At 35.7% G+C, this 20,460-nt stretch overlaps 3 protein-coding genes across 4 annotated transcripts; 1 reads left to right on the forward strand and 2 right to left on the reverse strand.

Annotated features, from left to right (window-relative positions):
• Positions 1-1,020: 1,020 nt before the first annotated feature.
• On the forward strand, positions 1,021-2,330 carry LOC133304380 (transcription factor MYB4-like). Its single transcript, XM_061504416.1, has 3 exons — positions 1,021-1,153; positions 1,253-1,382; positions 1,478-2,330. The coding sequence occupies exons 1-3, from the start codon at positions 1,021-1,023 to the stop codon at positions 2,328-2,330; spliced, it is 1,116 nt and encodes a 371-aa protein (XP_061360400.1).
• A 4,273-nt stretch (positions 2,331-6,603) lies between these two features.
• On the reverse strand, positions 6,604-11,200 carry LOC133304376 (uncharacterized). 2 transcript variants are annotated; one of them, XM_061504412.1, is made up of 3 exons: positions 11,091-11,200; positions 8,864-10,992; positions 6,604-8,054 (listed from the first exon to the last, which is right to left on the reverse strand). In XM_061504412.1, exon 2 carries the CDS (start codon positions 10,700-10,702, stop codon positions 8,900-8,902), a length of 1,803 nt encoding a protein of 600 aa, XP_061360396.1. In that variant the 5' UTR covers positions 10,703-10,992; positions 11,091-11,200; the 3' UTR covers positions 6,604-8,054; positions 8,864-8,899. The 2 variants fall into 2 exon arrangements, with proteins under 2 accessions (XP_061360396.1, XP_061360395.1); XM_061504411.1 differs by having other exon boundaries at positions 8,864-11,163.
• Positions 11,201-12,763: 1,563 nt separating this feature from the next.
• Positions 12,764-18,143, reverse strand: LOC133304377 (amine oxidase [copper-containing] zeta, peroxisomal). Its single transcript, XM_061504413.1, has 11 exons — positions 18,045-18,143; positions 17,582-17,887; positions 16,958-17,070; positions 16,516-16,846; positions 16,178-16,393; positions 15,840-16,076; positions 15,311-15,496; positions 14,260-14,400; positions 13,763-14,031; positions 13,363-13,444; positions 12,764-12,907 (listed from the first exon to the last, which is right to left on the reverse strand). Exons 1-11 carry the CDS (start codon positions 18,141-18,143, stop codon positions 12,773-12,775), a joined length of 2,115 nt encoding a protein of 704 aa, XP_061360397.1. The 3' UTR covers positions 12,764-12,772.
• Positions 18,144-20,460: the final 2,317 nt, after the last annotated feature.

Here is a 20,460-nt window from a genome sequence, read left to right on the forward strand (position 1 = left end):
AATGGTAAAATAAATATAAGTTTCTGAAACCTCCATACATTTTCTTTAATTTTTATAATAACACGTAACCTTCTCAAATGACATATAGGGATGAGATCATATTGTCCGAGGGTAAAACAAAAGAGCAATTATTTTATGAGGTCATGTTTGATCAATATTTTTAATAATTTAGTAAAGCGCAAAAAGGGTTTAAATTAACATGCAGAATATAAATATGAGTACTGTTTACTATATGAGGTTATGTTTCAGACAAAATAAAAAAGACAACAGAGTTGGCAGTTAGAACGTAATTAGCAATGAATGAAACAGGAAGCATTCCACTCATATGTAGAATAGGGTAGATATGGGCAAGAATTCGATTCTCACCAAATACATTTTTTAAGGAGAGAAAAAAAAATTAATGTTATATCTGAAAGAATAATGAAGGCTGCTATTCGCTATAAAAAAATAATATGATAGATATTTTAAGTTTATTTTAAAAAATAACACAATAAGATATGAAATCATTTTGATTTTATTAAGAAAATTAATAAAAAAACATAACTGAATATTTCATTTCTTTATGTTCTCGTACTAAATGCTATCACAAAAGACACGTTTACATAGTTGTTCCTCTTTATTTAATTTAATTTAATTTAATTTCTAGAAATAGAGATATCTTAAAAACCAATCCATTTCAATGCAAAAGCAGCACTGGATTTGCGTAAAAACCACTTGATTGCTGCACCTTCCTAGCTCAGGGTTCTCTCTCTCTCTCTCTCTCTGTTAACTTCAATCCTAAGTATGATTTATGATTTAGCTCTCCTCTCTTTAAATGAACACAAATAGTTAATGAGTTACTCCCTCTCCACCCCACAACATAACAATATTTCTACCTCTTTCTTGAAACGTTCAAGTGACACACACACACAAGCACTCTGGTAAATATTTCACGCTATATAGAGGCAGTGACCACTTGAGAGTTCGTACTCTCTTCCTCCATAATTAAGTAACATTGTCATTCCCACTGTCCTCTCACAAATGGGTCGCCATTCCTGTTGTGTAAAGCAAAAGTTGAGGAAAGGTTTATGGTCTCCTGATGAAGATGAGAAGCTATTCAATTACATTACCAGATTTGGTGTTGGCTGCTGGAGTTCAGTTCCCAAACTAGCTGGTAGCAATTTACATGTTTCATTAATGAATATACAAAGTTCTTCTTCTTTTTGTTCTCCCTTATATATAAAGAGTCTAAATATAGTTTCATGAATTGCAGGGTTGCAAAGATGTGGAAAGAGTTGCAGGTTAAGATGGATAAACTATTTGAGGCCTGATTTGAAGAGAGGAATGTTCTCGCAGCAGGAGGAGGATCTTATAATCAGTCTTCATGAAGTCCTTGGAAATAGGTAACATATATTGAAGGATGATCAACATAATAAAACAAGCTTCTTCTTTTCTTTTTTTTTTCAAGGTTATGAAATCATTTTCTTTTGTATATCAGGTGGGCTCAAATAGCAGCACAATTACCAGGGAGAACAGATAATGAGATTAAAAACTTTTGGAATTCATGTCTAAAGAAGAAGCTATTGAAGCAAGGGATTGACCCAACTACACACAAGCCTCTTACTGAAGCTCATGGGAAGGAAGAAACAAAAAGCACAGAGACAACGCCTATACAGATACCATTGTCTCAAGGGCCTTCAGCTGCATCAACCTTAACTTCATCACAGGGTTCAGCACTTCTAATAGGTGATTCGAATTACTATGATTGTGGGCTAACAGAAGCTTCAAGAGAAATTTTCATGACCAAGCCAGCATTGGATCCTTTGTCCTACTATGATTTCCAAATGGGTGTTATGCAATCTGGTTATAACTTACCTCTGAGTCCTTATCACACGAGCCTTAGACCATTTGATCAGAACCAATTTGGACAGAACTCAAGCAATGGATTCTCTTCAATGCCAAGTTTAACCAATTCGGATCATGGGAACGTGTCGGTGACTGAGTTTTCAGACAACAATTCAGCTTCAAAAATCAGTTCCTTGTTCATGAATGATCGGGTGAAAGAAAGTTCCAGCAATAGCTCAAACATGAGCACTATTTATCAAGGAGGAGGGTGTCAAACGAACAGCATGATGGAAAATGCAGGGTTCTCGTGGGACGGGGAGAACAAGTTGGACCCTTTGTTTCAGTTCCAAGTCAATGCCATAAAATCCGAGGATTTCAAGACAAGTTCATGGGAAGATCAAGGGCAACTGCAGACTCACAATTCGATAGATTTCACTAGCTTTCCATTAACGTCACTGTCAGAGGATCTAACAGGAGCAAATTTTGATGTGTTCCAGCATATATGAACTGTAAATTCATTCTTTTAATTTTTTTTTGAATTCCCTCTGGTTGAAACAAGGTAGCAAAGATAGAAAGTTGTTGATAGTACAGGAAATTTCTAGCGAAAGATTTGAGATGTTTCCCCCCTCCACGCATTTATTTTTCCTATGGATGTATCTGTTTTCATCAGCCAAAGTTTGAATAACTATGTATTCTTGAATATTAATGAGTGAAGCTAATTTTGTTTCATGGCTGTAATATTTCCATATTGTTCTATTAATAAATTGTTACGTGCAGTAATAATACCTATACATATTTTCCTTTTCCTTTTTCTTTTCTCATTTAATTATGATCCTTATCTTCTTCCTTTTGTTGTCATCTAGAGAGCTGGTCAAATGCTTTCGAATTCCTTTTATTTTATTTTCTTTGATACTTACTTGTATAATATATATCATATGACATCACATCACACTCTGGGACACACGCCCGTGTGTTTCTGAATATACATAATGTATATATGGTGGGCTTTGGTAGGGATAGTAGTGCTGGCAGAGTTTGAATAAGAAGATTATCCTGTCCTATCGTATAATGAAGGATGCTGTTTTTGCTGGCATATAATCCAGATTCTGGCTCCCAGCAGCACCATGCATCGGTCAATCCCTCCAAAAGGGCTCAAATTGGCTGCCCCAAATCTGCATTATTGGAGAGAGATACCATAAAAAGCTGATTAAAGTCTACGGCTAGGATCTTCTCTTTCTGTGTAGTATATTCGGTTCAAAACATATGTCCTCATTTAAACCGGCTTTATAATCATCTTTAATTTGCTGTCACTACAAGCTGCTCTAAGACACAATATAACAATCATCAGTGCAATAACTTCGTGCTTATATAGCCAAAATTTGCATGGTGATTATATATATATATATATATTTGTATGTGTAAAGAACCAATTCAACCCAAAAACTTAAGCTATTGGGTGAAGTTACATTAATAGTTTTATATATCTCAACATGCTCCCTCACACAAGAGCCGGCTTGAAGAGTGGACGATGCACAGGCTCACCTACATGTGCGAATAAATAAATTCCACTAGAAAGAAAGTGGGAGGCGGTGAGAATCGAAACCGGTACACTGAGGCTCTGATATCATGTAAAGAACCAATTCAACCCAAAAACTTAAGTTATTGGGTGAGATTACATTAATGATTTTATATATCTCAAAGAACAATATGTATATGATCTTAGCTCTTCTGGGTTCTGACAGATTCAAAAAATTATGCTTTTAAACATAGAGGACGTGACTGTACAATTTATAACAACTTAATTTGCTCATCAGTTCCATTCTACTGCTTATATTTTCATGTTTCTTATAGTCTGAAGAAGATAACCAATTGAAGCAAATGAGAAAAGGGAACCCACATAATGTCATACACTACATGTTACTACTACATATGCATTAGGCATAAGGCATTGGTGAGTCATAAATCAGAATAAAGCTGCTCTCAATTTGCACGCAAAGCCATCCAAAAAAGTCAATTGGGTCCTATAGATTTTAGAAAACCCTGGTGATAGTGATGATCAGATGAGAAATCATAGATGATGTTAATTGTTCAGGCAGAGTGCATGTATTTTTGAGCCAATACTGACTTAGCTAGCAAACAAAAGTGTGCAGTAACTACAGCCCTGACCTCTCAAATGGTCCTACCATAGTTTGCCACTTTGCCTTGTACCAAATTAAGACGGTGAAAGTTACTACTTCTTCAATTAGAACAGCTGTGCACTGAGGCATAACCACATCAGAAAAGCAAGAAAGGGACACATCATAAATTAATTAACTTGAGTGTTTAGGCTAAATAGACGCCGCTGATGTAAGATTGTTTGGGCAACAATTGATCTAAAGCTTGAAATTGTGACAGACATTGACATGAAGAGGAAAGATGGTTTAAGCCACAGCTAGCATGTACATACATTATATTTACGCAAATTACAAAAGGTCCTGCCGCCAAGCCATGAAGTAATTATCAAAGAGGTTTTGATTGTGGGGGTAGTTATATGTGTCTGTGGTCAAAGTCATTTAAGATTCTGACCAAAATCAGAGGCAATAACATTGTTGTGAAAAGCAGGTTCAATGTTATAATTAAATAAACCACAGTAAAACCTTTAACATGTAGTTTGTGAAACCTTTTAGGACCTATCCAAGGCAATTAGTCCATGCTAATAATGACAAAAGAAATACATATGCCGACGCAACTGCTAGGTAGCTAGCTAGCTGAGGAGTTTGAGCTACATTTGAATTCGTCATTAAAGTAAAACAAAGTGCAATTAACAAAGACAACGTGAGAAAAGAGAGAAGAGAAATATTAAAGATGGTTGAAGTTTAGGGTCAACTAACGGTGCATCCGACAAGTGATATTGGATTGCTTTTGCTGAATTATAGCCTTTGAACTTAACAAATTCTTAAGAAGATGATATAGGGACACCGACAAGATGCTGTCTCCTGCATAAAAGGAAACAAATGACCAAAAAATTTCATATGCCAAGTTGCCAATTAGTTATGGTGTTTTTCTTGCATCATATAAAGTTTCAAACCACTATTTAAATTTGTCACGGAGTAATATAAATCATTAAAGAGACCCTCACTTAATAGCTTAAGTTTTTGAGTTGAATTGATTCTTTATATGATATCAAAGCTTCGGTATCCCGGATTCGATCCTCGCCCCCCCCATTTTATTTGTGTAATTTCTTAGCACAGATAGTCTGGACCCGATGCATCACCGAACTTTCAAGCCCAATAAGCTCTCTTGTGACGGAGCATATTAGAGAATAATATAAATCATTAAAGAGTCCCTCACTCAATAGCTTAAGATTTTGAGTTGAATTGATTCTTTACAAAATCAATTAAATTTCCTGGTGCTCTAACCATATCTAAAGAGTAAAATCTGTAATCCATTACTTTAAACTTCGAAGTTGAGTATGAAGTGGGTATAATCTTGAATTACACTTGTCGAGCTCGTGAAATATTTATCTTATACAAAGCTAAGTTAAATTTACACGTAGAGGTTGAAATGACAACAGACAATCGATTTCTTTTGCGATTCGCACTAAAGTAAAGAGCTCGAGATATTGAATGAAAATGAAGTTAGGTAGAACCCAATGATGGGGCTTAAATCGAATGCATAAGTGAACGTTGAACTTAACATGGGAGCTTTTGCTTCTAGAGGAAATAGATGGACCATGGCCTTGAGAATGAAAATCGATGTCAAAGACACACTCAAAACTGCCATTGGCAATGATGAATTTTAGGCCAAAAAGACCTTACGAATATAATTACAGGCACTAATAAGAAGAATCGATGATTTATTGTAATGAAGTGGTGATTAAAGAAATATACTCCCTAGCATGATTGCAAAGTATCTAATAACGATTATGTTTGACATTTTGCGACTCTTTAACATGGTAAAAATCGCAAAATAGAGTACTTTTACCGAATGAATTCGGCTTTATGGCTTGAAAGTGATTATGACCTTAATACCGCAAAGGAAACAGAGTGCTTTTCCTATTCCTTTTTTCTTTTTATTTCGAGGCTAACGAGAAAGCGAACAGACTTAAAAGTACATAAAGCATTTCTTAATTTAAACGTCTTAATAATAGCTACTCATCAAAGATAAGTTGCCAGTTGACATTTATGAATGTGTCTTTCACTGATTGCGCTTTCCTCACTCAAACCACGAAACTTCTAATTACGTATTGAGTGAGTGTCTTCTATTACTTATACGAGGACTGAGGTGTAGCTTTCTAGTTTCATCCCACCTCCTAATGAATTACTTGGCTTAACAAAATGAAAGTTGAATTGCCTTCTTACTCAAGTTACTCTCAACACAAGTCACTAAAAAAAGGCCAGTAATGACCGATTTATAGTAGTTCGCAAGAAGTAACAGGTTCAAACCTCCTTGTAGTCATTGAAAAAAAAAAGAAAAAAAAAAGTTACTATTAACGCTCAATGACATGATTTCCCAAGTGTTTTGGCTAAGGATGCAGGTGTTAATTTGTGAAGAATGCAAAACCCAAAATATTGGCGATTGACATGTTCGTCTGGACCATGTTACTTATCCAATATCATCCTTGGTAGAAGCGAGACTTCATCAGTTGATCCAAATTCTACACACAAAAGAGGTGACAATAGACCCGTTTCTATAGATAAGCCAAGGAAAATTCATTCCTATATGAAAGTTCAGTTTGAGAAAAAGAAAGTCAATATTGAAAGTGGATTAAAATATAGTTTTTTATTTAACATAGGCAATAAGCAGCTCGATTTTCCAACAGAAAGTTTGAGGGAAATGGGATTGAACCTTGGTAATCTATCCTTGTGGAAGACCATTGGACCAAGTGTACTGTATGTACATTTATTGTTACTTGATAGTTTTAGATACGTAATCGAGCAACTAAAAATTTGCAACCACATACTTGCGCTTACTACAGGAAAATATGACTTATATTGCAATTTGTAAAACTCAAGAACGTCATGGCATACTGTTTCCTGAAAACCAAAGACACGGCCTGTACAACAAACTGATACTTAAACATTTTGCAGCAAATGGGATTTCAGGGTGGTCTACCTGCTGTCATCAACTAACCAGTCTTCTTTAATCTGATAACTATGTTTCAACCAACAATAAATCCGATTCCGAGGGTGACATTAAATAAAAATTAACAGATTAGGTCTAATGAAGTTATCACACTAATTCCAAGAGGTGTGTATCATCTCAGCTTCATGAAATTCATCAGGGGTTACCAAATGCAAACAACTCCTCTCAAGAGTAACTCCGGGATAGGGATTGAAATACCGCAACTTACAACAGAAAACAGAAATGCATGCTGCCATGTTGAAGACTAAGATCCAACTACGCATCCATTTCCATTCCCTGATTTCAACTTGGCCACACACAATTTACTGAATTCTTTTTTCAACATAAACAATTTAGCAAACATGTACCCCAAGTGAATAAATACACAGTAAAACTTCATGTTCATTGCTTTAAACGACATATTTTTCCAAATGTTCACCTTGTCTATCCAGAATGCCAGCTGCAAGCTTTGGAGACACTTTTTACTCCATGAAAACTGTATACAAGCTTCAGTTGTTCCATTGTATGTAGATTTATACAGTTCACAACACCTCGCAATTCTTTAGATTCAGTTACCAGGATAATTTCTGAATCAATATTGCTAGCAAGCTCATGTCTTGAACTCCACACTGACATCCACTCTCTTTATTTCTCAAACATTGGATCGCCACTTTTTAATCCATGACAACTTTGTACAAACTTCAATCATTGCATTACATGTAGGTTTATATACAGTTAATAATAACAAGGAACTCTACAGACATGGTTACCAGGATATATTTTGGATCAAAATTTATAGTAAGCTCGTGTCTTGAAATCTTCTATTGATCGCCACTATCCTTACTTTCCAGACATTGGATTGCTTCTCGAAGAACATCCCAAGAGGGATAAGGCAAACCTACATCATCAGTAGTTTTATACAAGCTCATGTTATGCTTCCCCCAACCAATGCAAAATATTCATACCCCTCATCCCTTCACTTAATAACAGGAGAACTAAGTTTAAATGTAGTCTTTTTTTTTTTTTTCCCTGCCAAATGTGATAACAGAGGCAGTTATATCTGGAGAATGCATGGCTTAGCTTTTTCATGTCATCTCTGCAGGAATTTAAATATCTGGAAGGGAAACCTGAACAAGTGAAAAATTTAAGTGATAAAATTTGTCAATACAAATGAGATTACAATTGGAAAAATTGAGAAGTGCATAGATATCCAAACAGAGAATAAGAATTTTTACCTGTGTTAGCAGTTAAAAGCATTAGTTTAACCGTTTTTTTTTTTTTTTTTTTTTAAATTTTTATTTTCAATAAAAAAGTTTCATCAAATATATTAGCATAAATTAAGATGTAAGCATAAACAAAGTACTAGATAAAAATGTGGGAATAGCATATTCGGAGGCAGAAATGCATAGTAAACATTAAACAGTCGTCATGTCTGTAGACATAATTCAGGGCTTTATTTTATTTATTTATTTATTTATTTTGCTTTAAAAGGAATGCATATATCATAATTTAATATACATAAGTAGCATAAAATATAAATAGTGGTAACTATGACCTTGCACATGTATATATTGTAAATTCCAACAGGCAGATATCAGAAATCTATAAAGCAGAAACCAAATTATTACAGTGCTACTAATCAGGAGAGAAAAAAAAAGGAAAGGGCAAGAAGTCACAAGAGATAGAAAAGTTGGTAATGCTATCAAATCAATTGAAAGTTAAGTTATATCATTGTGCAGCATTTTCAGATGCAAATTCGTAAATTTACTTGTCTTGTTGAGATTACCAGCCTTTATGTATAATTTGAATGATCAGTCAGTCAATACCAGAAGTAACAGTGAGTGGCTGTTAAATTAAAACTTTGGCATTTTCACAATGTGAATACATCATTTTCTAAGTACAATAAACTCTTAACTTTTCCATTTGAAACACTTACAAGGATCATTATTTTGACTAGCGAAATCAGTGGTGCTTATAGCCCAAAGGGCTGTTTGTGCAATTGAGCTCCCGGCTGATAAAGAGTGAGGTGATGTATGGCTTTTGCGTACAGTTCCTTCAAATCAGGGTGTTGAGCTAGAACAGGACAAGCAAGCTTCTCTAGAGTACTCAAGGCACGTTCTTGCTCAAGAACCTTACTGTTACCCACATTCAAGGCAAGGTAACAAAGTAATTTTAGGCCATGCACTTGTTGACGATCATTTATCTGCAGCAGACTCATTAGTTTAGGAATTCCATCAAGCTCAAGTATTGCCTTAGAATGATCAACACAGTTGTAGTTGTCCAGGCACACAAACTTTACCAAGGCAATAGCAGCTTCACTTGCCACATCTACATCTCTATTACCAAGCTGGGCAACTAAAGGACCAAGAACTTGTGGAACCTTTCCAGAGAAGTTTCTGGCCAAGGCTCCAATTGACTTAATGGCAGGGATCTTCAACGCCGGATCGCTCTCTTCCCGAACCACCCTCAAAAGCTGATCCAAAACTGCCTTAGCCGCCGGAGCGGTGGGCTTAAAAGCAGCTCTTCTAAGATCAGCATTGGACTCAGCCACGGAAGCAATCTCCATGACAACCATAAGACAATTGAACCGCAATTCTCCACTCTCGGACTCAATAATCTTAGCCAGACAAAGCAAACCCTTAGTCTCAGTAATCTTCCTGCAACTTGAAAGACACCCTTCAGAGAGTTTCCACAGAGCCTTAGCACAACACACTTTGATATCATTCCTTAACTCAGGGCTCTCAACATCTCTTTCTCTTTCCCTTCTATGGTGTTGGTGTCCCCCTCTGCTACCGCCATCGGAATTAACCTCCCCTGCCGATGACAAATTCAGAACAAGTGAATGAATGCTGGCTCGACCAGCCATGGGGTCAGCGAGGACAGTATCCATGGACAGCAAAGAGACAAGGGGTCTAGTCACATTGACCCTCACAAACTCTTCACGAGCAACGGTGTCTTGTTCGGCCATGGTGGAAACCAAATTGGCCACGGAAACACGAACCCTCATGGGTGAATCACCCAGAACCTGAACAATGGTGGGGACACCAACGGACTCCACGATGAACCGGACAACCCGGTTTTGGTTAGTGGCTATGTTAACGAGAGCATTAGCAGCGGCAACCTGAGCATCCGGTGAAGCAGCCTCTTTAAGAAGCTTGAGAAGCGGCAAGACCCCACCTTCCTCCATGATAATGAACTTGTTACGGTCATTGTCCCTGGCGAGGGAACCAAGGTTCGTGGCGGCTTCGGCTCGGTCCTTGAGCTGACCTAGCTGGAGTGTGTAGGTGTAAGTCCAAACCCACGCAAGTATGGGGTCGTTGCTGGCTATGGGTGGGAGTGATAGATTCGTCCCCTTTGAATCAAAGATGCTTAATAGCCACGACATGTCGCCGTTAGAAGATTCCAGAAGGTTCCAAACCTTTCGAAAATCCGCCGTTGTGGTTATCGAGAATACTTGCCGGAGGACACCGCCGTGCTTCTTGCACTTGCGCACGTGTGCCAGCGTGCGCTCCAGATTCTTCGACACTTCCCACACGATGCGGCGGATTGGGCGCTCGTTCAGTGATTGCGTGGCGGAGACCACCCGCACGACGGAGCGGAGGCTGTCGCAGAGGAGATGCACCTTATTCGCCAGCTCCGAGCACTCCGTCTTCGATGATTCGGCTTCATGGGCCAGTTTGATCACTCTGTCTCCCAGTAAGATTGGACCCGAGAGCTCCTCTTGGAGGCTCCTTTCCTCTTCCGGGTTAGGGTTAGGGTTAGGGTTACCCATCATCGGAGACAAAAACACCAACCTCACTCACTCACTCACTCACACTTAACTTCAACAATTCTGTTATCTTATCTATAACTGTAGGATGAAGCAGAGAGAAGAGGAAGAAAAAAGATAGAACTAAACCAATGATTTTTATTTATTTTTAATTATAATTAAAATTTGAATAATGAAAAAACATGAAAGTGAAGAAGGAGGAAAGCAGGAAGGAAGGAAGGTAGTACTAGGAATACTGTTCCAGACAGTGTAATGTATGACTCCAAGGTTGACTCTTCGGGAGATGTTGCTTCTTCCTACACATTTCCACCACCCCAGGATTGAATATAAGAATTATGACAATAAAAAATAAGGTTTAATATTATATATAATTAAATATCTCCAACAAACATACATTCATTCTTCGTACCATGTCTGTAAATTAATTAAAGTAAAAATTTCTTTTTTTTCGGAAGGACAGTTGTTTTGTATTGATTGAAATCGAACAGAGAGGATTATTACGATGCAGGGGGCAGAGTGGAGAGAGTTAGACAAGGAAAGGAATGACAGAATAAGATAAATTAATAGAAGGATCAAGATGAGTTAATGGATCTCTTATATCACAGTCAATACAAGGTTTGTTGTCGTTGACTGATACCTGCGAATGCAAAGCGAAAAGGAATATGCATATTTAAAATTGAGTTTTGTCTTTAAAGTAAGAATATATGTAATGATTTTTAAATTTCAAGAGATTAAAATCATACTATATTCAATTAAATTAATAAAAAAAAAAAATATATAATAGGTTAATTATGTTAAAAATAAATTTATTTTAAAAGAGAGTTATCACTTTTCCATGAATTAACGGTTGAAATGAGATGAACTTACTTAGTCCCAAGCTGCTTTTTAACAATATAAATGTGACGTGTGGAAGAAGAAGACCTCATTTGGTAGATGATGCCCAATGAAAGGGTGCCTCGTCTCAAATAAGTCGCGTGTTACGACTTTAAAGGCGTGGCCGTGCCATACTTTGTTAATGTCATTTCAAACCAATGAATTTGGCGAATGGACCCCAATAGATTGAATGCTTCCAGCGAGAAGCACCTCTAAGTCTAAAGCTGAATCTCCAAATAATATATCTCAGTTGGAAAAAAAGCAAATGCACCAAGCGGAACGAGAATAATACTCCAATTGTGATTCAATAATAATAATAATCCAATTTTTTTTTTTCAAATCATAATTTATCCATAATGACTTCACCGATTGATATTATTTATGAAAGGGACTCTTGTCCCATTTAACTTTAGTAATTCAGTCATTATTATGGGTTATCAATCAACTAATTGTGCTCATAAGTCATAACAGATAAATTAGATAGTTTTTCCTTTTAAAAAAATTATCTTCATTTAAGCTATTCTCACTGATAAAATTCACCATGGTTTACAAATGCAAATATTTCTAAGCTTCCCTCATCCACATCAAAAATAGTATATATATAAAATAAAAAAAAAAATAAAAAAAAAAAAAAACTAGATAATGAAATTACTTAAAAACAATAATTCTGCCGAGTACTCGTATACCAACAACGGAACCCCAGTACTGTCATATACGAACACTGGTTATCCAGGTACGACAGTACAGAACTACATCAAATTGATTGTCGTATAAATTCTAAACTGCATCCGAATATTTTTCTTAAAAAAATCAATTTAATAATTTGTAAGAAAAATATTAAATTATTTTATTTTCTTTTTAAAATCTAACTACCGTAAAATTGTTTAGACACATCTTTTAAACAAAACTATTTTTAAAAAATATTAAACAAATGTCCCCAAATAATACTTGAATCCATATTTATCTCACGTACAAAGACAAAATCAATTCAATCCCCAAAAAAAAAAAACAAAATCAATTGAATACCATCAGCCAGTACTTCATGATAACAAGAAAACCACTAGGATTTGAATAGCTAGCTCGACTAAGATCCTAGAATGGAAAAAGAAAATCTGCTCCACTTGTAGTTTCATAGTGGATGACAGACTAGCACTCGTGTTTGATTGAGACTGTAGAGCCATAACTTTTGGTAGGACAAGTGTCTTAAAGTTTTGCCACTAATCCACCCTGAACTTGCTTGGAAGACCCAGTATCCTTGATGTCATTATCTTTAGAGTCCAATTCACATGGACTAGGGGGCACATCCACTGCAGGGGAACAATTGAAAAACCCATGAGGCTGCACAAACGGAACACAGGTTAGACAAATGGAAAACCTTCCACGCAGTTTAAGACAAAGACAATTAAACGTGACCTAAAATAGCAACGCAATAATGCCAAATCAACAATTATTGATATACTAGTGCTTTTTACAGTTCTTTTTATCAAGAGGTTTATAATAAGGAAAATGCATTCATCATTTGTCATGTTATATGACAAATAAATAGTTATTATGTTAAGAAAAAGATAAATTATATATAATATTAAAAAAAGGAAGAGGACACATTTTCAATAAATTTAATTTATCTTTTTCTTAAGATAAAAACTATTTATTTGTTAGGTTGGTAGAAAAGTAGGAAGCATAACTGCATAATCATCAATGCATCATATCAAGCTAGCTTAAAATGATAGGGAAAATAACAGACTATAATTCAAAGAATGCTACAAAAATCCATGAAAATAACAGACAATTACCATGAGCATAAAACCAATGCGCTCTACTGGCATAACAGGCCAGTCTTCTAAACGAGGGACATGTGTGATTCCAAATACATACCTAAAGTTAAACAAAGTTAATCTCGAGAGAAAATGTACAACATCTTCATTAGCAAGACAGTAATGTGAGTTTGAACAACAAAAATGGAGAAACTTATTTAACTTGAATATTTTATATAATTTACTAAATATAGACCACTATATAGGTTATTGCTTAAAACTGTTACATAGTTTAATAGACTAGTTTTTCTGATACAAGTAGTGCTTTACTAATTTTGTTTTAGAAATTTTATAAAATATGAAATAAGCATCCCCAGAAATTTTTTCACAAAATGTGTGTGTTGTGTGAGGGAGGGAGAGAGAGAGAGAGAGAGAGGACCAAAGAACTATATCAGTTTCTTCCAAAGAACGGTTCTGCTTAACCCATGTAGTTAGTCCTTCGCAAACACGTGGATTTTGATTAGGAAATTCTCCACCGGGAAACATTTCATCTCGTGAATACGATGTTACCCAAAGATTATGCTTCAAGAAAGCAGCTCTTCTTAAAAACTTGGCCTCAGAACCTGCTAACGGTAAGCAGTTTGAGCCAGGTACTAGCTTATAGCCTGTCAACTGTCCTGTTCTATTGCCTGTTCTTGTGTTCCTTACCTGGAGCATTATTGAAATAGTAACCAATGCCATTAAAATAATTATGTTAAAAACTATAATAGACACAGAATTTTTAGAAGAAAGCAAACCAAGTTCAAAATTGTTTGTGGCTAGTAAGGAAATCATGAACTATATCTCACCATAATGAATCAAAGTTCAATAATTTGATGTATGAAATGGTTAACAAGAATAGTAAGAATTAGGCCCTAGAAAATGGGAAAGCCTTACAATCCAATGTCGAGCAGTCAAAGGATTGCAATCACGCATGGCTTCCAATTCAGATCTGAGCAGAGTCTCTTCAGCATAGAATGCATTATGATGAACATTATTCTCCCCAGGTTCCTCAACTTTGACATTGATCTCCATAACCTACCAAGCATCTTGATAGTGTAAGAATGAGGACTTTGAAAAAAGAAGATGTAGTAGCCAAGCTATATAGTTTATTAGAAGAGAATTCTGATTACAAGTACAATTCCAAACAAAACAGCGAAAGTAGCCAAATCAAAACTGACAAATTTAGGGAACAGAATAAACAAGAAGACACTATATTTGATACTGTAAACAACTAATTCAACCCAAAAGCTTAAGCTGTTGGGTGAGGCTACATTAATGGTTTTTTATACTTCTCTAACAGATACAATCAATAATCCCAATTTAATTTCATAAGCCTCAGATAAAAGAAATCATCAAAATGTAACAATGATTCGAGAATCAAGATCCTAAACAAGCATAGAAAGACTGACATGATATAATTTTATTTCATTCTTAACCATTCAATTACGATCTTGATGGTCATCCACTCCAAATTTCATTGAAGATTGCAAACAAACAAGCTATTTATGTTTATCTTGCTTTAACTTTCGAGAGGATTCACTAGTTTTACTTCCTGTTTGACATCACTAATGATGCAAAAGACTGACTTCTGAATATCTACGGTAGAGTAGGGTTTTAGCATTGTAATAGAAAATAGCCTTGTGTTTACAATTTTTCCATCTGGTGAGGAGAAAATGTCACAAAATATTTGGTAATTTTGATAATATCTAAAAAGAAATGTGGCACTTCAAGATGAGACTTCTGGCAGTAAGGAGGAAAATGCGCCTCCAGGATCAAGGCGTCGAAATACATTTCTAAAGGAGAAAAACTCACTGCCATTAGGACCATTAAGATCACCACTAAGTTAGTGCTTACACCAAAAATATGTGCTGAAATAGTATAAGCTGCATAACATAGTATAGTATGAGTGTAGGACCAGAAAAATTTGTATTTCAATTCTAATTACCTGATTCAAAGCATCACCAGGTTTAGAATCCACAGCCATGTCCATGCGAGCAACAAAAAAGTGTTGATGAACTGGAGCATATAGACCTGGCGCAATCATGGTTCCATATTTTCGAAACTCTCCAGGTAACAAGGTTCCTAAGCTTAGTATTCCAGTTAGCTTAACTTCAGCTTCAATTTTTCCATCCTATAACAACACACACCATCATTTTCCACATAGTTAGTCACCAGTTAACAAGAACATTACGAAAAATATAGAAAAAAAGAAGATAATATGCAGTTATTTCATGAAAAGCAAAGCGAGAAAAGATTATTTAAATAATGCTGTCTTTCTTAAAGGAAAACCAACTATCAGGGCATAAAGATGCAGTCTCATTGTACAAATAGCTAAAAACAGCCTCACAATAACTCAAAGGATGATCAAAGAGTGAACAATTGTGAAATTATGCATTAAGGAAAACCACATCAATATATGATGTCATTAATGTTAAGCATATATATCTCTAACAAAATTGTGATGTTTGACTCGCCTGATAAAAGTGCCAAAAAAACCCGTACTCATAGTTAGCCACAGTACACATAAAAGAAGCTGAAAGTCTTCTAGACCTTCGGACTTCTGCCAAGCCAGTTCTCCAGTCTTGATGCTTCCACAGAATTCCATGATCCTCTTCATGCAAACATACACAATTTTCAATTGTCTCAACTCCACCAGTGAAGTTTGTGAAGTGAGCTTCAAAATATTTTATGTGGCCCAAACAATCACATCCCTGTAACAACAATTGACTTTAGACCAATTGAATTTCAATCAGAAAGAGGAACAAGGCAAACAAAATACATATTCGAGAGGATAAATATTGAGTTCTTTAACCTTCTTGAGAGAATGTGCATTTTTTCCCAAGCCATCTTCCCCAGCATCAAAAGCATTCTTCCTGTAATGTGGTTCATTTGGATCTCCATAGGGCACAACCATCTCCACAAAACTCAGCCTATGAGCTACAGGCCTTCGCCCTCGACTGCCATCAACATATGCAACAGAATATATAACCAAACCTTCTCTGGGAGTGAATCCAATACGAAAATTCCACTGTTAACAAGCAAAATTACTAGTTATAGAACTAGTTGGACATTTGGAAAATAAAAATCTTGGTGCTATGCTTAGTATCTTGACTTTTCTGAAGATAAAGCAATGAATCAATTCAACACTACCTTCTGCCATTCAACATAAGATCCATTAACACGAAAGCTTGGACCTTCAGGCTGAATAATTTGCAAGGGTTTTACATCACTTCTATCAGAACCACCCCTTGTTTCACCAGCAGAATAGTTCCTCAAGGGATCAACTGGAGGCAGAGGAATAAGTTTACGGTCTTCAAACTCAATCACCACCATGTTTTGCATATCAACAAGCACATAGATGCCTTCAACTGGGCGTGCATAGCCATTCTCCATAGGGCAGTCACTCTCGGCTCGGCAAAATATGAGTGGCTTAGCAAGCCTACGGCTGGGACTGTCAGCTTCACTGTAATTACCAACACACCTGCAGCAGAAATATGAAGAAGAAAGTTTAAATAGAGAAAATGCACAGCAAAAGAATAGAAACTTATCCACACAAGAGCTCTATGAACAAAGAACATGCAACTAAAGTTACCAGGTATCAACCATTAGAAGGTCCATGTCTTCTATGCCCCTTTTCTTCATAGCCTCTCTAAATGGAGGAAAATCTTTAACAACAGCTTCACACTCTGCATATTCCACAGCATCCTGAAGACGGATTGAGCATTATGGAATCGAAAATTGAAGTGCATTATAACTGCTGCAGTTGGATACACTTGGACAAATTAAATGTTCAGATATAACTAACTCAACACCCTTCTGAAAACTGTACACATCTAATTATCTTTAGGAACAAAACTTGGGATGGAACCTCAAATTTCAGATTTACCAAGCTGCCAAACTATCTAGTTTTTTCTTTTACTCATGTGGACAGTAGGATATGCTTTCTCCACTACACTTGTAAGATTGAAAAAACTGACCCATTTGATTTTCAAGATATTGATCTGATCTGTTACTCAATACTCCAATATGGAATTCTCAATCATAAAAAATGAAAAATGTAACTAGGTAAAATAAAGAAATTCCACTACAGACATTGCTCCTGTTGGTATAATATATTCCATGTAAGTTTCGCAAACTGTCTGCCTTCAAATACTACAGTTTGTATACAATGGTAAGAACTGGAATCAGAAGTCATCAGGAAATAAACAAAACATACCATTGGAGGCTGAACATCTGGAATAACGTTTGATGAAATTACTTTTCCACGGTGATGACCACCTCGAGTTACTGCATGTACTTCTGATAATTCAACAATCCATATACTAGTCTCATTAGTCTTCTTATTGTAAACAACAAGTCTAGCGCATCTCGGAGGGAGTTTACTGGGAATTACAGGCCCTCCTTTAGTTCTATGAATCAGTGATGGTTGGAAAGGTGGAAAGAAATAAGCATCAGCCAGTGCAACAACATGTTTATCTGGTTCCAACAAAACTGCTTCAATAAAGCGCATACTATCTCTGAGCTGTAAGAAATAAAGACAGTTGGGGAAAAAAGAATCGTTAGTAACAACTGCTTCAAAATACAGAGGATGAAAATTAATTATCAGATAACATGCACAAAAAAAACACCCAAATATACAAATAAATCTTCTTAAACAAACAAGTGATAGCGTGGTTAACCTCAGGAGTGGCTCCAGCTGCCCTAACTGTTGCCACTGCCACAGAGATTTCGGCAGCAGATAAAGGGTCCAAAGGGTGGCTTGATTGTGCCCTTGGCATTATAGTTGCTCCTGTTCAACGTTGCAACAAATGTAATATAAGAAAACACACAGTTAATACAAAAACAAGTGAAAAAGTAAGCAGAACAAACAAGATTCAAGAACTTGAAATAAACTCTAAAAAGAATGCATCAGTAGTCTAAGTAGCAAAACATATCAGCATCAGTTGCTTCTGGACTTCTGACACAAAATCCATTTTTCTATGTCCTAAAGTAAATAAGCATCTATTTAAACAAATTCGAGGAGCAGTTAGCAACGGCAAGACTTTTTCCTTTCTTTGAAACAAATTAAAAATAATTGGCAAATCATATATAATAGCTGAGCATAGGGTATAGAGCACAGAGTCCAGAGCAAATAGAGAAGGATAAAATTTGTGACTTTCATTTTCTTTCTAGTAGTGTAATGGAAACAAAGAGGTTATTATATACAATAACATACGTACTTAGATACATGCATGCACATAGACACGCCAATTGTATATAATAACATGAATTTAATCTCGTAACCACAAACAACCTGGGTGTCAACTGTCAAGCGAGGCAAATAATGCCTCTAACAATTATTACTAGTATTTCCTTTGTTACAAATTGAACCAATTGTGTGAAGTATGAACGACACGAATGAAACAAACACGGTAAGAACTTTAAACACAAGAAGAAGAAATAAAAAAAAAGGATGATCTAGACATTCATGTTACAATCTAGCATATACAAGAAAAACAAAAGTAAAAATGGTACCTTTAGGAAGAGGGGTATTAGTGGAAGGTTCAGTGATGGCCATGGCTACCTTCTTGGCACTCTGATCGGGTGCGGCGATGGTGGCAGAGGCGAGAACCGAAGGTGGGGGCGTCGCCTTTTGCGAAGCTGAGGCCATTGTAAAGGGTTAGCGAGCTCGCCGAATCCACCGCAATATGTCTCAACACAGTCTATTGACATACAGCAAATCCCTGTCTTCTTCTTCTCTTCCACCACTCTCTCTCTCTCTAAGAATGTCTTTATGTATGGAAATGGTATTGGTACGAAGAAGCAGAAGCGTGATTTGGAATGCTAAACATAATACAGGAAGAAATAAGTAAGGTATAAGAATTGTGGTATGGTGGGGTTGGACGCATAAGAGAAAGACAGAGGGAATTGTTATATATAATGGTAACACAAACTGAAACTGAAACTGAAAACCACGTGCTTACTCTCTATGCTTTATTTTTATTTTTATTTTTATTTTAAATTTTTTGTTTGTGTTTTCTTGGTGGCTTTTTGTTTATCGGACGAGGGTGGTTGGTACTTGGTACTAGTGGTACATTATAGTCTTATAAAAGATGTTACTTTTGAGGTTGATGGAATGGAAGGGGGCTTATCAGTGGGGTGGGGTCCAATACGATAAGTAAGTGGGGGTTGATACTTGATAGGAAGGTCTGCTTTTGCTAATGGACATTTTCAAACAATTAACTTTTGGAAGGGACAATGTCACAATGACGAGAATGCTTTGGAGTTAGTATAGTAAATAGCTGGCAAATGAGACAACGGATTGTGATTTGTGTTCATTTCAGTTTCGTTTTGGTGTTCATTTCGGCATGTAGATTTGTTTCTGATTAGCTTCTTTCGATCCTTGTGTTTAAAATGATTTATAATTACAATTTTATCAACAACAAAAATTAACAAAATGAGATTTTAAAAAATAAGTATTCTTTTTAGAGGAAAGATATTTTTACTACTAAATTTTTTTATTACTAACTTACTATCTATCTAATCACCATTGAATCAAAGAGAGAGAATGTTAAAAAGTTTTTGAAAAAATAGAAAATGTTGATCCAACGGTGATTAGATAGGTAGTAAGTTGGCAATAGAAGATTTTAGTAATAAGAATATTCATTCTCTTCTTTTTTATGCACAAATTTTTAATGATAAAACTAAAGGTAACATATTCAAATATATTAACTAACCCTGTGCTATTAACTGTATCGTGTTTATCAGCTTTTCTGTCATTCAGCCATAAGCAGAGAATTTTCTTCTTAATATAATTTTAATTTTTTTTAACTTAAAATGCATAAATTATAGGAATAATATTTTTCATATTATAATTGATAAATTTTATCTCCTATACACACATAAAAGTATGTAAGATTCATATTTTTTTCACACACACTTTTTTGTATGTATAAGAGATATTATCTCCTGTAACATCAGAAACAGTAATTCTATAAATTATTTATTTTATAGGTATAACTTTTTTTCTAAGTCGTAGTCATAGATCTTGACTAGTATTTTTTTTTTTTTGCCCCCACGCCCTACACTTTAATTTAATCCCATGCTTAACATTAT

This window comes from Gastrolobium bilobum, unplaced genomic scaffold (genome assembly GCF_033153095.1).
Source record: "Gastrolobium bilobum isolate Gb01-03AN ecotype WA unplaced genomic scaffold, APGP_CSIRO_Gbil_v1 utg41169, whole genome shotgun sequence".
In the NCBI taxonomy this organism is placed as follows: Eukaryota; Viridiplantae; Streptophyta; class Magnoliopsida; order Fabales; family Fabaceae; genus Gastrolobium; species Gastrolobium bilobum.